This window comes from Dicentrarchus labrax, unplaced genomic scaffold (assembly GCF_905237075.1).
Source record: "Dicentrarchus labrax unplaced genomic scaffold, dlabrax2021, whole genome shotgun sequence".
NCBI classification, from domain to species: domain Eukaryota; kingdom Metazoa; phylum Chordata; class Actinopteri; family Moronidae; genus Dicentrarchus; species Dicentrarchus labrax.
The window spans coordinates 21,541,493-21,562,327 of NW_026136706.1; the positions used below are offsets into that span (position 1 = coordinate 21,541,493).

At 40.4% G+C, this 20,835-nt stretch overlaps 1 protein-coding gene across 5 annotated transcripts; it reads left to right on the forward strand.

Annotated features, from left to right (window-relative positions):
- Nucleotides 1–223: 223 nt before the first annotated feature.
- Nucleotides 224–20,795, forward strand: ppp2r3b (protein phosphatase 2, regulatory subunit B'', beta). Of its 5 annotated transcripts, XM_051403435.1 has the most exons (15): nucleotides 298–487; nucleotides 984–1,377; nucleotides 11,061–11,246; nucleotides 11,638–11,741; nucleotides 12,369–12,471; nucleotides 13,855–13,929; nucleotides 14,044–14,130; nucleotides 14,531–14,687; nucleotides 15,372–15,420; nucleotides 15,548–15,637; nucleotides 15,731–15,906; nucleotides 17,272–17,390; nucleotides 17,492–17,598; nucleotides 18,924–18,966; nucleotides 19,656–19,794. In XM_051403435.1, the coding sequence occupies exons 2-14, from the start codon at nucleotides 1,024–1,026 to the stop codon at nucleotides 18,940–18,942; spliced, it is 1,626 nt and encodes a 541-aa protein (XP_051259395.1). In that variant the 5' UTR covers nucleotides 298–487; nucleotides 984–1,023; the 3' UTR covers nucleotides 18,943–18,966; nucleotides 19,656–19,794. The 5 variants fall into 5 exon arrangements, with proteins under 5 accessions (XP_051259393.1, XP_051259395.1, XP_051259394.1 ...); XM_051403433.1 differs by lacking the exon at nucleotides 18,924–18,966 and having other exon boundaries at nucleotides 224–394; nucleotides 19,656–20,795; XM_051403434.1 differs by having other exon boundaries at nucleotides 18,924–19,794.
- The last annotated feature ends 40 nt before the right edge of the window (nucleotides 20,796–20,835 follow it).

A 20,835-nucleotide genomic window follows, 5' to 3' on the forward strand; every position in this document is an offset into this window, starting at 1 on the left:
TTATTTAAAGAGGATTTCGGATGGAGGCCGTAAAATCTAAAGTCTTCAACCGACCTACTTTGCCACTTTTACTTCTAGTAAAGGTCTCTGAATACTTCTTTAACCTCTGAGTAGGGCCTCTTATGAGGGAAGCTGTGATGGCAGTACCAATGCAGAGGAGAGATATGTTTGTACACCACAGCGAATGAGTGAAGCTCCATACAGGTGGGCGGTGAAGGTCCTTTTTTCTGGAGGGGAAATGGACGAAAGGTGGTGAGAGATGAACCCTCGTCCTGCGGAAGATCTCGCGTTAGCTGTAGTTGTGGTTACCAGGGGAACGCGAGCCTGAGAAGTTGCCGCTGACTGCTTCTCGTGATGAACGCCGGAGAAACAGCATTACTTTTGTAATTCACAGGTATATACACATGCGTGCAACAGCTTCGCTTACGAAGGAAGTGATGTAGAGTCATATAGACGCATTTGGCATTACCGTCCATTCACCCCAAAGGTTGGTACCTTAGTTAGCCAGCTAACGTTAGCTTGCTAATGCTATCGTAGCTAACAAACTGTTGTTGCATGCTACTCCTAATTTGTAACCTAACGTTAACACCAACTTTACCAACTCTGTCGACCCTAGCTCGGTCTTTCTAGTTAGTATGGCAGCTTTAACTCTCGCCAGCTGAGTAAAGACTGGCTTTAAGCAGCTGTATTTCCTACAATAGAGTTAAAAATAGCTAACGTTACCGGGGTCAATATGGGTTTACTACGTTTACTTTGGCCTGCGGGTGAAGCCATTGACGGTTCGCGCTAAAAAAAATCAATAACGAGTGAGTGAATGTTTGGTGAGTAGCTGCTCAAAGCAAGGACACTAGCTACAGCTATCTACCAATCACTGTATGTACTCCGTCTACTCCTCGGCTGTGCAGTGCGTCGTCTTACACACTGAGGGAAATACAGAGACAGTTGTGTATTGTGACTTTATCATTACTCTCATTTCTACACAGGCACGTTTGTCAGAGGAACCAATAAGTAATATTCTGCAAAATGCCTTCACCACAAGTCCTCCAGCCGGTGCTTAAGATGAAGGTGGACGAGCTCTTTCACAACTGGTTGAGTGACCCTGCAACCCAGTCACTACTCAAAGATTATCTTGACCTAATCAAAAGTGGACAACACATTGATCTGAGCAGTGGGGATGCCCAGGACAAGAGGTCGTTGACCTTCAATGAGAACAACAATGTGGCATCCCAGAGAAACCTGGCAGAGAAGAAGCCCACTTCCCTCAGTACCCCCTCCAGCCCCCCATCCACCAGTACCCTGCCCTCTGGCAGTAGCAGTAATACCAGAGTGACCGGACCCAATGGCAGAATACTACGGAGGTCTGTCAGCACAAAAAAGGTGAATTATCTATTGAAACAGCAAATTGATAGGTTGAACAGTATTTAAATGCTTGTCATCACATTTCTGTTAACATGTAGCTCCTCACTTAAAGCCATCATTCCTGAAACCTCCTGTAACCTTTTACAGGTTAGAACAAGATTTAGAGTTTGTTTAGGCATCACGCCACACGGCTCTCATCTAAGCTTGCCATGAATAACATGAAAACAAGGTGTGTACTGCAGTTTCAGCTTCTTTCTGGAGCCACCTGAGGTACCTGTGACTTAAGGGTGTGTTGCAAAATCATAGTCTCAGTAAGCTCTGTTTCTGTCTGACAGCAGCTATTTGCATTAAAATCTAAGGTGCAGATAGAGTTGGGTGATCATTATTTTGCAATGTATGTTGAACATAATAGAAACCCAGATCCATATACGTCACATACAATTAAATGGTTATATTGTGATTTAGTTGACTGTACACCTGAACAATGAGATGATTAATTGAATGGAACGTTGGTACCTGCTTTAACAACAACAATGTTAATTTGCTTGTTAACTTCACTTACACCAAGGACATGAGGATTTTGCTACACAAATGAGACCGAGTTTGCTGAAAACATTTCACTGTTAACTATAACATTTAAACCTACATTATTTATTTTAAGATATATATATATATATATATACACACACACACACAAGGCTGCACTTGGAATCTTGTATTAATAGGCCATTTTTTAATAAAGATATTTAACATGTTACTGTAGAAAAAGCACAAGTTTAAGTAATAAATGTAATGATGGCTGAATTCTATTTGGCTTCCTCATTTTTAGGGTCACACTGTAATGGATGAGTGGGGTGCTTGAGTAGAATACAGCCAACATTAATGTTTATTAGTAACACCTTTTACTTTTCCCATTATGGCCGGTCAAAATGTTTGCAGTAAAAAAAAAAAAACCTCCAAAAGTAAGTCTTTGTGTTGAGGCAAATTCTTCGAAATCGAAATCTAAAAAGTGTATCCTGCCCCAGCAGTATAGCTTAACGTTACACCTCATCACACATAGCATGAGTATCCAGTTGTAAATGGTTACTGAGTTTATGGCTGATCTTTTTGCTATAACCTCCAGATTGTAGGATTTCCATGTGACTTTTATATTGGTAGCAACAATAATTGCTGTGGGGGGGGGTTAACACCAAAGCCACTAGAATTCCCCAAAGTTTTTTTAAAATCCAGGACACAGGGGCTATAATAAATGTATTTAATCCACTCTGACTGTTATAGATTTCAGTTTCTCAAGCTTGGCCCTAGTGTATCCTCTGGGATCTTTATTTTCCCAGGCTGGCCACAAGAGGCTGCTGGGTAGCCTATGGGATCAAAGGCATTAGAGGACTGTCCACTCTGGACTATCATAGTGGAGCCTCCATGTCTGTAGGCATATGTAGTGATTATTAGTCAAATACTTTCCAAATGTTCAGGCCTCACCCACGAATTAGTGTGGTATGAGAGGTGGGAGTGTCTGAACCTAGCCTATCCCTGGCTACTGCTTTCAGCCTTTGTGTTGCATGTCTTATTATGCTGTTACTGGTGTCTCGAGAGGTAAATATAATTTTTGCTTTAGGCTGCTTGGGTTATAGAAGAAAATCCAGCCCCACAAAGCAGTTAAAAGGTTCAAATGCTTTTGTATGTCTGTGGAAGGACTCCCACTCTGTTGAGATGATAAGTTGTGAACATTGTGAGTGCAACGACAGTGAGACAGCCAGACAGCTGGGAGCACGTGCTCCTAGATACTCCCCCTTCTACATGAGGTTGACATGCTCTCTCTGACTGAAACACCAGTGCTGGAGAGCTAGACCCAATGTTTGACTATTATTGTGTTATGCATAAAGCTATGCCAAGCCTGCATGGCCATAGAAGTTACCACAAATCAGTATAAGCCTGATCCAGAATTTAATTTCAAACACTACTACTACCAAGAGTCTAAAGTTAGAGAGCACCAGTTCACTTAACTTGCATAATACAATATTCAGTATTTCATGTACACAAAAATTTGCTTTTTCCCATAAAACCCAATTGTAACTAACTAGAAAAATGGAAGTAAAGGCTAATTAAAAAGTCAATCATACTATCTTTTCCATTCTTTTCAGACAAATATAGCTAATTAAAACACAGCAAAATTAAACATGCATTACATTTGTTGATTTTCTGTACTCCAGAATATCCCAGGTCTAGGTGAAAATACAAACATAGTCTTACCACAGCCTTCTTGTAACCTGTTGAGAAATGATTCATTGCTTAAACAGCCTGAACACAGGAGGAAGAGGATGCAAAAAAGAAAAGCATTGTGGCAGCATGCTGGTCTTCTTTGTGGGTTTCAGATTGAGAGTGTTTTTCACAAGGGTGAAAAGCTGGCTTTGAATCTTTACTAAGAGCTTTCTCTGTTGTGGTCTTGTTTGTACAGTAAGACAGATGAATTTGAAATTTTTGATTTTCACATCCATGTCTGCTTCCTCCTGACCTTTGGCCCCCAACACCACCGTCCCACCCCAGATTAATATAAAGCAACTGCTGGACAGTTTGTGTATTCTGCTGTGATTTGTCATGACATGTGGTCACACTGTGTCACTCAATATTAAAGGGATTGTGAGGTTGAATAAAGTAATACTTCTATTTTAAGACAACAAAATGAATTCCTGCATACAGATGCATTCTTCAGAGGATTATTCAAAAATTCAATTTATGTCACGCTGATGCAGCCTGGAACAGCTGGTCTGACTTTGACATCAGACACTGATATAGATAGCCTTGGTTCCCCTCTGTTGGCATTAGATACCCAGAACTCTGCCAGTGAGATGAGGTGTGGCAGCACATTTATCCTCTGTAATTTCCTCTGAAACAACTTCTATTAGATGCTGCTCATTGTCAGAATATGAGGTTGTAGATCTTTTATTGGTCCTATGTACAGTAAATATCAGCTCCTCATGAAGGCTTAGCTTCCAGCTCTGCTGTGTAGCTCAATACCTAAAATGTCTTCTGTGTTATGAGTGCAATAGGTCATATACACACACCAACGCTCAATAGTTTAGTAAATAGAAGAGTAGAACTAAAGCTACTTAAAGGGGTTTACTTTTTGCTCTGTTCTCAGCATCTGCATTTAGGATCATAGGTTATTTCTAATGATGTATTTTTATAACATGCTTGGTTGTGCTCAGCAACATTGAAGCTATTTGAAGCAGGGGTCTAGGGTCACGTTATCAGTTGCCTGACCTGTCGGAGAGAACCAGGTGTTAAACTGTTTCCCACAAGTCCTTTTATTTTGAAGTCTTGGAGACTCGTGAGTGTAAAGTACGATTGCTAACTTTGTGTTTCAGCTGGTGTAGTCCTTATGTGAGATAGCACAAAGGAATATGAGGTGCCCGTCAACCCATGTATTTTGAGAATATTTCTTGAGCACTATGGCACCCTCTACATTTATCTAACTTGAGTTTGTGTTTTAACTTTCTGAGAATGTGATTTGTCTTAATTGACCTGTTGTAATTGCAACATATTATGAAGTTATTATGTGTAAACTCTGTAAGACAATTTCTTTCTGTATACAGACACTTAATTTTAATTCTCACACTAGTTAAAACCCTGGAAAAATAATGGTAATGTCACTTTTTCTGTTTTCCAGGACAGTTAATATTTTTTGGGAATTGCAAAATCATTATAAAGTCAAATTACAGCAATAAATATCATCTAAGCAAAATCAAATAATAATAATACATAGTAGTTACTGTAAGTGTCGGGGCCCTATGTACTGTAACTCCGTATGTTCTCTGCAGCTCATTTTATTTATTGTTCTGACCCTTTGCTCCATTTCTGGTGCCATGTAGAATACCCTTCTTGATTTTTCAGCAAACCTCCATGATTACTGCCCAACATTATTACTCTTATGCAAGCTAGCTGATCTGCTCACATCATGGTCTACTTGTTGGCCTTCCCTGAGCCCACCATGTTGTCAGTCAATCGTGCCTATTTTTGGCCCACGTTCACATGTATCCCAAATCCCTGTCTCAGACATCTGATTGTGGTGGATTGAGCTGGAGCTTTCTGGATTTCACAGCAGCATCAGTTCTGTACCCATGCTGGGAACCAGTTGTGGCTCTGTCATGAGATGGTTTGATTCACCTCTGTGTAGATTTACTGTGGTACATCAGTGGTTGTTAGTAATGCAGATAGTGAAGCCAGCTGAACATAGTATTTAGGGGACACCATGTATGCTTGTATTGACAGTTTGGAGAAGCCCTCTGGGGAGTTTCGATCAGTTTTGCCCCACCCTTCTGTGATCTATTTCGCTCTGCTGTGGTTGCCTGTCTATTCTGCATGTTGTCTCTTGCATATCAGTGTTGGAGCAACCGTGTTGAATGCCATTTCGAGCTCAACTAAAATACAAACCTTAAGAACCTGTGAATAGTCATCTGACTGCTGGGGGTTCTAACAGCTAGACCTGAATAGTCACTAACTCCAGACAGTGTGTTTCATAATCTCATCTGTTATGTAATGAAGTAAACATGACTGGACACATGTTTCTGTACAAATCAGATTTAGCAGTTTGAAGATTAGACATATTGTGGGGTCAGTCACTGTCCTCATGTTTTTCTGTTTGTCACAGTGGCCCATTAGAGTGTGTGGACATAGTACTGTCTGACTGAGGATGATGTGGTATGGACAACCTGCCTGCAATGGCCCTAAGATAATTAAGATGTTGAAATTGCTGGAGCTTGTCTAACCTTAGAAGGGACAAGTTTCATTACAATTCTGTAGAAAGCGTACATTCAAAACTCGTGTGTGTTTTTGCATCCATGTTTTTGCTGTTCACACCATGTTTGCCTGTAATTTAAAACACCAACTGGGCTGTTTCTCCGTATGTAAGCCAACACATCATTATCCCTGCTGCGTAGTGATACCTCTGTTTATGAAACACACTTCAGACTTTGTTTGCTCAGTGTTCCATGCAAGTTGACAGTTTCATCTGATCTAGAAGGTTTTATTTTGGCCTTGGTGCTTTCCATATTTGGTTTGAATTGATAAGCATGAACAAAAGGCAGCCAGTGAGGAAAAAAAACATCATACAAACAGCTTATCAAGCATGTGCAGTGTCCTGTGTGGAGGATAACAGGAACTGGGTTTGAGCAGAAACCAGTGGAAAACAGTGGACTTTGTGATCCTGTCATCTAAAAATACTCTGGGTGTGCTTTCACTTTCTTTTGTAAAAAAAACATTATCAAATATAGGGTTTTTTAATGTAGTCTACTGATATGGACATCTCTATAGCATTTCTGTTTAATTCACAATTTCTTTAATAGGCGTATAGGTGTTGGGCTTTCCCTGTGTACAGTCAGGGCATTGAATGCAACCCCAGAGCTGTTAGATCAGCATATTCATGGAGAATTGATGTAATTGCCATCACTCCAGGACAGCAGCAACCGGAAGCGGATGTTTGTTTGAGGACTAAAGATACACCCTTGTTTCTCTAGATCTAGTTTCTTGGATTGCCCAAACAGTGCTTGCTGGTTCTTTTAATAGGCTCAGACTGGTGCGGTCATCATTCTTTGAATTTGACATTTCTCCCCCCCTCTGTTGCCCATCAACTATAATAAGACGTGGAATGGCTGGCAGCCCAAGCTTGCAAAAGGAAGGCAAAACAAAGACCACGATAAGATTGGACGTAGAAGAGTTGATTATATGTACTTTGTCTTACTGTTGTATGTGTATTATTTGGTGATTTGACTCACACTCTTGTTATCTATTATAAAGTCATCATACCTTGGTTGTTGTCTTTCTTTGCCAACGCCTCGTTAAGTTTATTTTGTCTGCCTGTTGTTCTGGTGATTTATACTTTAAGGCAGATTTAGTAACAGATGTAGGCCGATTTAGCAGAAGTAACATGTGTCTTTCATTATATTCTATCTCTTAAGGGGTTTTATTTTGAATTTTCTCATTAGTTAGTGTACTGTCCAAAGAAGGGGGGGTGTCCAGTTTGAATGGCTCAGAATACAAGCAAAGTATTTGAAAGTGTGGGAGCTTTTCAGAACGGAAGTAGCTAGTGAATATGAGCAGTGTGTCATTGTGGTATTTAGGTGCATCCCTCAACTGGCTTCTGTGGCTGCTGCAAGCTGCAACAACAGGTCTGTCTCTTTACATAACCTTCCATGAGCACTGAGGAATGCAAACTGGAAAGGGCAGATCTATTGCACATACACCCCTCCCATCCCACACATACACTAAGTGACTCCCACACACATACACTCTGTCACTTCTTATCTCCGTAGCAGCTTTGAGGCAAGGGCTCCCTGACCCTGTGCAGTTTGTGTGTATGCGCATGTTATGTAGAGACTGGGACAGAGCAGCGGGCAGAGCTGAGATTGTGCGACCAGATCTGGAATGGGAGAGAGAGTCACAGTAGCAGCTGCTCCTTTGCATTAAGAGGCTCTCACTCTGGCAGAGGACAATCACAGGGACACAGACACAGAGGACTTCCACTGCTGCCTTTTGCTTACAGCGCTGACTGGTGCAGAGTGATTTGTACGGTCAAGAGGATAACACTGGATTGAGTGTTGTGTCTTGTGTATATGTGTTCCCCGTCCTGTCTGGAGCGAGGATGAGGATGAGGGAGCTGTCTCTACGTCAGGACCCTGACCTGAGGAAGGAGTTGGCTCTGCTGGCACGCGGCTGTGACTTTGTCCTGCCCTCTCGGTTCAAGAAGAGGCTCAGAGCCTTCCAACAAGGACAGGCAGGTGTTCGTATGAGTATACCTTCTACCACACAGGCTTTGCTGGCCTGTCAGCCAGTGGGCAGGTCTATTAATGTGGACTGGTGTTCATATCTTGGTATTTAGATGCATTAGTACAAATCTGCTATATTAACTTCCACTGTTAAACTACAGTTATAATCCTCACTGTTACCAGTTATTCTTCACAAAGTGGAACTAAAGGTATTGTTTGTTGCACCTTGGGCAGGTGAGGACAAGTAAGCATATATATAAATTTCTCATATTTAAAACATCAAATAGCTTACACACATTACTGTGCCATATAAAATATGATTGTTGTACAATCATATCCACTTTTGTTAGTAATTTACTTTTGCAGTTGTTTGAGGGGCGAGGTATTCTTCATTTGTACAGAGAGATATAAGATGTGAGCCTTGGATATTGGATGATGTTTCATCTTGTGTGGTATGTTGTGCTCAGCCGCTTTACTGTCCTCTTTCAGACCACATCATTGTGAATGTGCAAAATGTCATGGGGCTTAGCAGCTGTGCTCAAGAGCTCTGCTAGCTTTTACCATGAAGCAAGAGTGAAAGAGAGAGAGAGGGGACAGTGTGGGGCAGGGCAACAGGAGATGTTTATGTCCTTTTATAGCCATGGCTGACACCAACACACAGGACAGAGAAGAGCAGAGGATCAGCAACATTTATCATTTATCAGGTTAAAATGAGCAGATTCTGACAGAATACATCAATTTAAATTTAATTTCAACAATTTCAGTCAGTGTGGAAACATACACATGCAGAAATGGACATACCTAGATTTAGCCCTCTTAATTTTTAAGATTTTGGTCCATGTTGTTAAACGTTTTTGTTACAGGCCTGATGGTTTTATGTCAAATCTAAGAAGAGGTGATAACCTTAGTGTGTTGGGCCGGTATTTTTATCTCTTAGCTGAGGACTGTGTGGGTCTGTTTACGTGATTATTAAAGGCCATAGAGACTGATCCAGTTAGCAAATTCTTGAGTCATGTAAATAGTCTTTGGATATGAGATGGCGATGGAGAGTGAAGCATGCTCTGCTCAAGCTGTTTTTAGTAACTGGCTAATATGTGCAACATAACACATTTGGAATGGATCCCTATGCATTCTGACTCTTTATGTGTTTGTCCATGAAAATATCTTTGTGTATGGTCCCCTTGGCGAGACACCCAATGGAGATTCTGTCAATGCATATGATCTCCTCAGTATGTCAGCTGTGCATACTAGTTTGGAATCAAATGTATCATTACATAAAGATGTTGGCCCAGCCCTACATGATATCATTATTATTAGACTTAAAAGGATATGCTGGTTTCCGTCATGATTATAGAGCTTAATAGCATATGCTGCAAAGTCCTCACAAACAAAGCTATTCATTTGGGTCCTAGGCAGATGCAGTTTAAAAGGATACACACACACACACACACACACACACACACACACACACACACACACACACACACACACACACATACAATACATATACATATACACTACACATAAACGTCCAAGCTCTGACCTGCTGGAAGGTCTCTGTTCATGAGAGGTGTGGCACTTGGGAAAGACATCCTTTGGAGTTACCCAGTAGAGATTTTCATCGACTACTACTGTTTTCCTGTAATCATCAGGTACACTGTTTAAAGGATCAGTGTGTATGTTTTGGTGGCATCTAGCAGTATATTTGTAGATTGCTAGGACTGTAGATACATTTCAGTCATCCAGTCCTTTACTGGGGATGTCCACTACAGAAAATCATATTTTTATTAGCCATTTCGCAGCAGACGTACTGACATGCCATAGCAGACAAAGGTAAAGGTGTAATTAATACCATTAATAAAGAATTCCATTCAGGTCTTTCAGTTCGAAGGCCATGATATTGTGCATGCTGGCTCAAATTTGTGGCTTATTGGGACATTATATTGAGCCATCAGTAATGTTATTTGTTATTTTCCTGCTATGCTGTCAAAATGTCTGCTGTTAAAAGGCCAATTTATTTATTTGCTCGTATTGTCCGTCTCCAGATTAATGCGGTCATTAAGAGGGACGTGTTAAAATCTTGTATTTCCAGTCCAGTCAATATTTTTTGGAGTATATAAATCAAAAATATATTAAAATGATCATAACATGAAGAGTTTGACTTATAAATGAAATCTAAGCATTCTGTGTTTTCCTCAACTGACAATTTGGAATATTAATTAGTCTCACTGATCAAATAATAGCATCGGTAAACATGAGTAAGTCAGAGTTTGTGTTACCATATCTCATGTTGTTTGAGCTCCAGTTTTGGTTCCAGTCAGATCACAGATTATGCTGTTAAAGACCAAAATATATTTTTAAACAATTTATTGGTACCACAGACATCATGATGTTGTTTTCCCTGTCATTTATGTATGTTCAAATGCTTGTGTTTAATATATTAAATAAGTGTAGTACATCTGTCCATAGATTAACATAGATTTTTATTTAGAAATGATGTCTTCCTCAGCCTTATCGAGTATTATCTTTTTATTATCTTGTTCTATATTGCTCTTAAATTTGATAAACAGATGACTATTAACAAGTTACACACATTCAGTACAATCAATCAATCATGGCTTTTGGCAACAGACTAAAATAATCAGTCAAACCATTCTACACATATTAATGCGAGTTGACGCAGCTTAATTTAAATCTATTACACAGTGACAATCTATTAGAGGGGAATGTCTATCACAACAGTATCTATCACAGATAAACGACCAATAATTATGATTGCTGAGTTGTCAAAACTGTTCCCTGATGGTCCTTGGGGCTGCTGAGAGGTGTGGTTGTAGTGCCGGCAATGTAAAGTTTGTGTTATGCTGGAATGCTTGTGCTGTGAGGTGTTAGCATTTGCTAGCATCAGTGGCTAACAGTTTATTTCTGTGTTTGTCTCAGGCCCAGGTGAGGACGGAGGAGCCCGTCACCACAGCGTTGAGTGAAAGCATTCCAAAGTTTCACTTCCCACAGGGCCGGCCCCAAGCCAACCTCAACATTGACAGCCTCATTTCCAAAATTGAGAAAATATTTTCCCAATTCCCAAATGAAAGGGCCACCATTGAGGACATGGGGCAGGTTGCCAAGGTGAGTGTGTGATTTGTAGCATGGAGGTTCAGCTGCCACCCAGCAAATTATTTTCATTAGTGCCATTTCACTCCTGACTTTACGAATGTTTGCTGATTTTAAACCTCTGGAAAATATTATCTCCGTTTCCCGGAGGAATGTGAGCAATGGCCTGAGGGGAACCTGAGTGAAGAGAGAAATGACAGCTAGGTTTCCTCAGGGAAGTCTTTAAGTGATGCAACGCTGCTTGTCAACCCAATAGTGTCATGTGTCATTGTCCTGATCTTTTTTTTGCATTAAAGATCATGTGTATCTAGGAAGTTTTTAAGAGCTTATTTAGTTTTTGTCTATCTCTCTTCTCTATATGCACACCACACACTTACCCATCTCTCCTGCTTCCTTGTCTCCCAAGGCCTGTGAGTGCCCTTTTTACTGGAAAATGCCATTGTTCTGCTCGGCTGGAGGCGATAGGACCGGCTTCGTGTCCGTTCACAAGTTCGTGGCTATGTGGAGAAAGTAAGACAATGGCTCCTCTTATTCTCACTGGACCACTGGTATACTCACAGCCAAATGGCTCATACAATCTCCTTAGAACAATGATGACCACTTGCTGAGATTACAGACGCTGCATGCAGCTCTCTGCTATCATGACATTTTCCTTTTCATTTCTAAACACACCATTGATCACAAAAGCCTCACAAATGCCCACAAGGGAATAGTTGCTGGCCATATACAGTATTTGAACGAAAACATCCATTCACTGTCTTTCTGCCTAAAATTGAAAGGAAGACCATAGTGCTATTGTAATGCCGGCTGCGCACTAAGCTGTGTGCTGAATGCTGTTGTATGCAATAGGCATGCTCTTGTATTAATGTGTGATCCTCCAGAGAACCGGACAGACCTGACCTCTGACTTGAGCTCATGACTGAGCCATTCTTAGATGAGAGGCCACGACAGACACTTGCATTATTTCCCCGTTGCTACCATAAAACTCAACACTAATAATCGCCAGGCAGCGATTCAGAATCCTAATTTCAGAATGTATTATACCTGCACATGCACTTTTTGATTTCAAACTTGTGCTCATGATAAGTGAAAGACGGAGTAACCCTGCAACCATCTGTTCTCTCTTTTCTTCTCCAGAACTCTGCAGACCTGTCACGATGACGCTTCTAAATTTGTGCACCTCTTGGCCAAGCCTGGCTGTAATTACCTGGAACAAGACGACTTTATTCCATTCCTGCAGGTAGTGGCTGCAGCACACCCAGGGAGAGGGCTGGACTTGGCATTGAGGAATGGCAAAATTGCATTGGCTGGGGTGGTGCGAACTGGACTTAATTTTTGGACTGCCCTGCTGAGGCAGTGCTTTTTCATGTGGCGGAGGACTTATTCAGGGATGTTACTGTTAGCCAGTAATATCGTGGTGGGGAGTATATTAAAGAGGGATGTTCCTTTGGTGCAGGACTCAGCAGAAATAAATGGAGATGGAAATGGGTCTCATGTAGTGCACAAATTATAGCACTAGAATAATCCCAGAAAACATAAATCCAGATTCATCAAATGATTCATAATATTAGTCTAATTGACCGTTTGGTCAGTTTTACCATGTGGACCTGCTGTGCTGGCTTTTTGTGTTCTCATTTCGCCTGACAAGCTGTTGGTGTTCCATGCTAGCCCCGCCCTACACCTGATTCATTTTCATGCTGGCAGCAGCGACTGGGCTGTACTGAACAGCCGTTAGCATACCAGCAGAGATGCCTTGTGGCACACGCTGTTTAATTTGTATGGTTCCGCTCAGCGAATCGCCTTTGACTGTTTTGATGAATGAAAGGCGGATTGCAGTGGAGTAGATTTGACTGTCCCCGCCTGTTTCCTGTGCCCAGTGATTTATGTGTTTCTCTATGATTTAATTTCTCACAGTAAGAGTCAAAGAGGCACGACGGCTGCCCTGAAATAAGGCCTTTTAATTTCATTGCCGCCTCCGCATTTATGTCAACAATTCTTTCCCCCAGCAGAGAGGAAGGAGAAGAATAAAGAAAAGAGATGGGGAAGTTTCATGGCAAGAATATAGCTACAGTTCATTTGAAATGCAGCACACCCCCTGTGACTTTATGACATGAGGAAGGAGAGAAGGTTATGAGCAGTCACTAGCAAGCGTCTTTCCTTTGGCCTTCTCACCACTTTGCTGTCAAATCAGACAGGCTTGAGCTCATCCAAAAAACTGGTCGACCCAGTGTTTTTTGACTTCAAAAGAAACATTTAAATTTGATGGCCTCTCCCAACAAGGCCTGGAGCCTTTTCCTTACATAGCACAATTTATAAAGCATATGGCAGGACACAGTGATGTAGATAGACACTGACAACTTCTGCTGTTTGAATAAGTACGCATTTATATATCTACTCTGAACGTCATGTATTCTGTCTACCAAAAAAGAAAGACACATGTGGTTTGCCATTAAACTCGTCTCTGAAAGTAACTGCAGGATGTAACTGAACATGTGTATTTGTTATTGTAGTAGGCACATATGTCACGGAGATGTGCTTTTGCATTTCTGTTTGTTAGTTTTGTGTTATGGGAATGAGGCATGCAGTAGAGACAAAGTGTACTGACTTTATTTTATGTTTTCAGGATGTGGTGAACTCACACGCAGGCCTGGCCTTTCTAAAGGAGGCACCGGACTTTCACTCACGATACATCACCACGGTACACGCACAATAATACCCCAAAGTAGCAAGTAGTGAAAAGGGCACTGCATTGATTAAGTGTTTCTCCTGCATTATTTATTTATATGTGATCATATGGTCAACTGTTTTTCAGGTGATTCAGAGGATATTCTACAATGTGAACCGGTCATGGACTGGAAAAATAACACATTCTGAGCTCAGGAAAAGTAACTTTCTTCAGGTATGTGACTCTGGTTTTTGAAAACCTGTGTTAATATTGTAAGGTTTATTAAAGGAAACATTTATATCTACTTAGGTCTTATTTTTGTAGTTCGGGCCATCATTTCTATGCCTTCTGATAACGTTAAAATCTCGGAATATGGCAACGATGATCTATGATCTAAACCATTTTATTTGGAGTTAAAACTAGCAAGTGCACCCATAATGTCTGTCCAACTCCTCATTGCACTATACCAAGTATAGTAGGTTAGACCAGATGGTCTGTTAACTGTTATGGGTGTACAGCACAGAGTTTGGCTAATATCAGTATATTGATAATTATTACTTAATACTAATAAAAATGACGTGGAAATTTTGACATTAAGACATTTAACTTTTTTTTTTTTTCCCCTCTGTCCCAGAATTTAGCATTGCTGGAGCAGGAAGAGGACGTGAACCAGCTGACAGAGTTCTTCTCCTATGAACATTTCTACGTTATCTACTGCAAGTTCTGGGAGCTGGACACTGACCATGACCTCTACATAGACCAGAAGGACCTGGGACAGCATAATGACCAAGGTTCACAAGCACACTTCTTCAAGAAAGCACCTCAGACTAGAACCAAACTTTGAAATGAATTTGAAATATGTTTCAGATTTTGTTGTATTCAGATCAACAATATATCTTATAATCACATACAAAAATAATATAAATAAAAAAAGTCAAGTACTGAGACCATGTCAGAACACATTAATGTCTACTAAATTAACTTCCCTTAACCATCCTGGCATTTGTTGGCACTGTCAGTAGGCTGAAACTACATGTAACAGTAAAAAGCATTTGTAAGTGTTTTGTCCGGGTTTACTGCTCACACACAAACACATACTCAGGGAAAAAGACTTGTCTTTGACGCTTCCTCCACACACACTCAACACCACATGTTCTTGGTTGATGGTCTGTGAGGGAGGCAGGGGAAATGAGACACAAGATCAATAAGAGAGCAGCAAATATACTCTGCTCAAATGACGCCATGTCTGGAACAATTTCTACCACTATATGGTCAAAATGATGAACAGAGGATTTATAGCATTGTCAAGATTAAAAAGAGCTACACTAGCCAGTCTGGATTTACAGTCTGTGAGAATGGATTACATGTGTTGTGAAAAAGTTGTACATTAACTGAAAGAGCTGTTGTATAAGAGAGGACCTTTTTTTCCCCAGTCTGGATTGTAAGTGATCTCTTTGCTGTTTTTTTTCCCCCAGCCATCTCCCATAAGATGATTGAGAGAATTTTCTCAGGAACAGTTACAAGGTAAATATAATAGAGTTTAAACAATGCATATCATAAGTGCTGAACAGTTTTTTTATTTTTATTTTTTCAGAAAAGATGCATTTTCTGTTTGAGTTTTTAACAGTGATTGTGTGGTTTACTCCATCAGAGACAGGCGGGTGTATAAGGAAGGGAGGCTAAGTTATGCTGATTTTGTCTGGTTCCTCATGTCTGAGGAGGACAAGAAGACCGACACCAGGTATGTAGACCCACAGCCGCACGAGTGCATCTTCTGTTTCCTTTTATGTCTTTTCTCACATGCGCCTCTGCTCGCTGCTCTGTCTGCGTCCAGTATAGAGTACTGGTTCCGCTGTATGGACCTGGATGGGGATGGGGTGCTCAGCATGTACGAGCTTGAGTACTTCTACGAGGAGCAGTGTCAGAAGCTGGAGACCATGGCTATTGAGCCTCTTCCCTTTGAGGACTGCCTCTGCCAAATGCTTGACCTTGTCAAGCCCGAGGTTGAAGGTCAGACCAGTTTTACATTTATGCACCCTCTCAGAAGTTCACACACCAGAGAGTCTGACAGGGTCCAATTTCTTAACAGTGACCGTCACAGACACGCATACACATTTTCAGATTGTTTTGATGGTTACCTGAGGGAACATTACAGATGAGAGACTGACTGACTGATCTGGACTGCCCCCTGCCAGCTGCTGGTGTCATCCACATGGTTAACAAATTCCCTCCAGCCCTTAGATTTATCACTACACTATTTAGAACACACTATTCCATGGTGAGGGTGTGCATGTTTAGTATTGATGGCCACAGCAAGAATGTGACCCTTGGTCGACCTGATGGTATTCTGTACTAGTGTAGCTGTGTAATATAACATGTAATATGAGATGTAGCAACTTCTTGACTTAGTATTTGAGTCCTAGTGCTTCCCCCCACAGTTGACCTTCAGATCTAAAAGTTACAATTTCACATTAAATGTGACATTCTTTAGGTGATTTATGCTCTGTGGTGCAGGCACGTGAACTTGTACTCTATCTGTATAGAGATGTTATATTTCATAACAAGGAGCTTAATGTGCAGATCAGATGAGTCTAAACAACCCAGAGATTGTCTAAAATTTCACTGCTGAAGAATACAAAACGTTTCTCTCATCACCCAAAAGTCTCTTTTCTGAAGCAGAAACTATGATTTTTGCCTGCTACAGAAATATAAAAATCTCATCCCTCCATTTCAGGTATCAGAGATTTCTAAGGCATGAAGGTTAGGCTGGCAGAATCAGTAAAATGTTTCAAATCAGCCTTGCATTTTATACATATTTGACAAAGGTTTGAAACGTATGAAAATTATAACTGTTTTAATAGGCGATTAATAATTTTATGTCCATTCAATAAAAATCAAAATATTTGCTGGCAACTCACATTTTTATAAATTGAATATCAATATCTTTGGCTTTTCAACCAAAACAATTTGAGGTTTTGACTGGGCTCTGACAACTGGTCATTATAGAAACTACATGATTCAGTTAATAGGAGAAAATGATTTACAGATTAATAAATAATAAAAGCAAAAATTAGTTATAGCGTTAGATTGAAATACTGTGGCCCAGCCATTGTGTGATCAGTCGGCTAAAGATCACATCTTTAACCCTTGACACTCTAGAAGATGAGCTAGGGTGAGTGTTAGTGCCAAAAACTCGACATTTACACTAGAGTCAGATAAGTCTCAGGCCAATTTTGAAAGCTAGATTTGATGGCAAAGTCAAGCTAAAAACTTTGAAGTGAGACGTCCTAAATAGTTTAGTAATACCCATGCGTTAGATCATTTGTCACTGGGTACGTTTGAACCTGTCTAAAGTGCCTGTTTTATCCCATCCAGGTAAGATCACTCTGCGGGACCTTAAAAGGTGCAAGTTGTCCCACATCTTCTTCGACACTTTCTTCAACATTGAGAAGTACCTGGACCACGAGCAGAGGGACCCATTCTCTGTGATAAGGGTAAGGTTAAACTGATAGGATGTCACCAGATGTGAGATAGCATCGAGACTGGTTTTCCCGTCAGAGGTCGAGTGTATCACGTAACGTGTCGTGTTTTTAAGGAGGTGGAGACGGACGGCCAGGAGGTCTCAGACTGGGAGAAATATGCTGCAGAGGAGTACGACATCCTGGTAGCTGAGGAGGCTGCCAGCGATCAGTGCAACGATGTGTAAGTCTGACTTTACTCGTGGGTCTGTTAGATACACCTGCAAATAAAAACCCTACAAAAACTTGAAAATACCCCGTGCACTGCAGCGCTTCTCTTCTCGGTGCCAGCTGGTGCAGAGCAAACGGCAGAGAACAAAAATATATTCCAGCACACACCAAGTTACTGGGATTGACACTGTTTTATTACATTCAAAACAAAACTGAGCAAACTACGTATTTCACATGTTGCTTCATCAGATTGGCTCCTAGCTCAATTGCCATCAGGTGTGCCTTTTAAATAACTATTCCTCCAGACAATACCAAAACGATTACAGAAAAGGTCTGTTATTTTATACTTTATTGTGTATAATAAATGATGAAAAAAAAGTGTCAGATCGGGACTCAGTATTAAATTACTCAGATCGGATCAGTGGCTAAAAAAAAAAAAGGTTATCGGTACATCTCTAAATTTGAGACAGTTTCCTATAATTTCATCCCTGTTCGTATAGTATAAGTACATTAGATTTGTTAATTTCACTTCTTAATTTTAAAAGGATATTACACAAATAAATGAATTTTTTTGAATCATGAAGCATACAAGGACATATTTTTTCCACAATAAACTCATCATTGAGTAAAATGTAAGTATTTTTTTAAAAGAATGAACAATATGTCAGTTGTAGGGTAAATCCTTGACTTTAATTGGCAATTCCTGCTCAAAGCATAGATGTGATCACCTAAAGTTGCTTTTAAAGGTTATTCCTACTCTTTGCAGTAAGTAAGGAGTTTATTGTTTGATTAATGTATCTTATTATTCAGTTACAGTGAAGAACCTTTTGTCTCCTAAGTTGGCTCTATATTTCATTGTTCAGTGTAATTGTGAAGTTTGATAAATAGTTTGATAAATACGAACCTTGATTTTTGTGTTAGCTCTTGTAATGACAAATATTTATCATGATTGAAGGGGTTTATTATCAATATTGTATGTGGAGGTATGAAAACAATTTTTGCAGCAGACATTTGGACATGTGATGGTAGGAAAAGCACAATGGGGTAATTGATAACATTTTTAAGAAGGCCTTTTTGTGCAGTCAGACAGTGATGGTTTAGTACAAAGTTCACACACTCAGATAACAATGCTTGCACTGTTTTTGAAGTGGTTGTAAGATCAGCTGAGGGCAAGTTGATTTCAATCAATTTTCTGTCTAACTGGATGATGTACACAGCAGATTGACAGCTTGAAGCCTCCTTGCTAAGGCTGGCCATAATGTCCAGCAGCAGAGCCCCTCTGAGAGCAAGTCAGTGATAGATGAGGCTGTTGACAGGTATGTTGTGTGGCGGTTTTAGGAACACCACCGACTGCTAAAGACAGGCTGCTAAACCAGAGCAGGTAAGACACTCAGGGAACCAGCAGTTCTCCTCCTCCTCTCTGGATGTCTAGTCCTAAACCCACTCCTAGCTTCTACCCTCACTCCACCAGTTTGACAGCAGATAGTTGTTTTGTCAGACAACACAGTCGCAGTTTATGGAGCCATGTGTTAGAGCTGGGAGTCTGTTTTTGAACCGGACACTCTCTGTTTTTATCCTTCCTCTTCTAAAAAGAAACTCTACTCCTGCACCACCTCTGTCATGCCTTCATGTGTTTCTCCTTCGTTCCTTTCCAGTTGCACTGGTTTGTTGAAAATCTTCTGTCTGTTTTGAGGAACAGTTTGCTTTCTTGATCAGAGTTATATGAAAATATCTCTACCAATCTCATATCTGCCAGCAGCCGCTTAGCATCAAAACTGGGAACGGGGAAACAGATTAAGCAATCAAGATATATAATAAGTGAGCTTCAGAGGAGCTAGGTGCGTGTTACCTTTGGACAAAGCCAGGCTAGCTGTTTACTCCTGTTTCCAGTCTTTGCGCTAAGCTAACCTAACTGGCTTCTGGTGGTAGTTCTATACACACATACATGAGTTTTTGTATTTATCTTCTGTAACTCTTGGAGAAAGCAAATCAGTTTCCAAAATGTTTTTTTTTTGTTTTTGAAAAGTAAAGCTGTGTTTCTGAGTGATTTTCTCCATGTGTCTGTTTTAGGTATGAAAATCCTTTGAGCCCTTTAGGGCAGCACATCTCCAGTGAGCTGGGTCTGACAAAGAGACACTTCTTTGAGATCCCTAGTCCACACTGCAACCTGGACCTGGATGAATATGAATATGAAGATGACTTTGAATGACCCTCGATCCTGCATCACAAGCCTGCTGAGCGCTGTGCGCTCCCAGACACAGAGCTCGACCAGCAGCGTTAGTCGATGAGTCGCATCAAGTCAGAGACTCACAAGTTCAGGCCCGGTTCACATCATGCGTAACAGGACAAATAAACAATAAATAAACAGGGAGTGAATGCAAAACCAGAACACTGGTGTTGTCAGATGTGCTATAGAAATGTACACAGTGTCACCCTCGGACTAACAGGAAATGTGAAGTGGTCTGATGGTTGGTGGTTTTTCACAATACTGTATGTTTTAATGTTTTCACCTGCCACACTTAAAGAAGTCACCAAAGCTGACTTTATGATGTCACAAGCACCACGTTTGCGCCATCCCCACTTGTTAAAGGTAAAAGTTTTGCATGTAATGCTTTGTACAAATAATGTTTGGGGCGAGTGTTATTTCATCTGTTCATCAGTACTGTGTAATCACATTCTTCACACTGGAGCTCCCTGGATTGTCGGACAGAAACCATGTTGATTTTATTCAGGTTTTGAACTAATTATCATCTGAAGTCATTGGCTAATACATTCCAGTGATCACAACTGAGGATTTTCTATAAAATTGTAAATTCATTAATGGTTGTTTAAATGACAAGTTACTTTAAATGCCAAACAAGCCACCGTTGAGCCTGCTGTACACACACACACATACACACACACACACAGTTCAGACTGCCACACAGTGTATATTGTACAGGTCGGTATTCATTGTGACTTAGATTTAATGTATGTGTGAGATGGGGTTATAAATTATTAGAGATGAATTTATAAATAACTGTAAATATTTATTTGGTGCTTGCTGTGTTGTAAATGATTTGGGCAAGTGTTTTAGAGAAATTCTTTTTTCTATGTTATAAAGTACCTAATTTGAATGTACTTTGACAGAACAAAAGGAACCAATTTTTAAATGTTTTGCTTTTCTTTAAATTAATAATAAAGCCTTGTTTAATGGAAGAGTAAAGAAAACGGACTGTGCATTTTTATTTGAGCCATCTAGTAAAAATTA